This window comes from Eurypyga helias, unplaced genomic scaffold, assembly GCF_000690775.1.
Source record: "Eurypyga helias isolate BGI_N326 unplaced genomic scaffold, ASM69077v1 scaffold36255, whole genome shotgun sequence".
In the NCBI taxonomy this organism is placed as follows: Eukaryota; Metazoa; Chordata; class Aves; order Eurypygiformes; family Eurypygidae; genus Eurypyga; species Eurypyga helias.
The window spans coordinates 46,254-47,013 of NW_010250279.1; the positions used below are offsets into that span (position 1 = coordinate 46,254).

A 760-nucleotide genomic window follows, 5' to 3' on the forward strand; every position below is an offset into this window, starting at 1 on the left:
GGTGCTGTTTGAGGCTGGGAGCAAAGAGCTTTGAAAAGTGGGAATGTGTGCTGCTAGTACTGTTTTGTCAAGCCTGCTGGCATCACGAAAGGGTATTAACACACTGGTTTTGGGTGCTGCTGTTTGCCAAGTCCTCTGCTGCGTTTGAAGGCTGAGGCCTCACGTTGCATCCCCATCACAGGGGGACTGCAGCCTCCCACAGGTCACTTCTCCGTGTGTCACCCACTGCTTCGTATTGCTGGGGTGTGAAAATCTGCTGGGAGGATGAGGGGGTTTGCCTCTGCCCCCCTGCCCCAGGGGATGCTGCTGGCTCGGGTACCACTGTGGGAGGGCTTCACTTGCAGCACTTTTGGCATCTCATGGCCCAAAGGTGACCCTGGGATGCGTGGCATGCCTCTCCGGGCTTGTAAGGGTCTCGTGCGGGACTTTTAAATTGCAGGTGTGGGGTCTCTGCTGGCCCGATTCCAGCTGTCAGAGGGGCCGAGCACCCCAGCCCCCCTGGCCGTGCAGTTCACCAGCGAGGGGAGCACGCTCTCCAGCTGCGACATCGAGCTTGTCGGGGCCGGCTACCGCTTCTCTCTCATCAAGAAGAGGTTTGCAGCAGGTAGGTGCCTCGGCAGCGGCACCTCTTTGGGGTAGCCCTGTCCCTGACGGTCCCCTCCAGCTGTGCTGGCATGCTCGGGACTGCCCGTGCTGTGTATTTGTTGACTGGTCAAGACCAGAGGTCTCATCGCAGCACGGTGTGATGAGTATGGCTGGT

At 59.3% G+C, this 760-nt stretch overlaps 1 protein-coding gene across 1 annotated transcript in view; it reads left to right on the forward strand.

Moving 5' to 3' along the window:
• SGIP1 (SH3-domain GRB2-like (endophilin) interacting protein 1) overlaps positions 1 to 760 on the forward strand; it is a gene marked incomplete at its 5' end in the record, with an annotated part of 33,965 nt that overhangs the window by 32,402 nt on the left and 803 nt on the right. Inside the window, one exon of the mRNA XM_010151636.1 lies at positions 440 to 604. Coding sequence (XP_010149938.1) covers positions 440 to 604 — 165 coding nt within the window. The remainder of the gene's footprint in view (positions 1 to 439; positions 605 to 760) is intronic.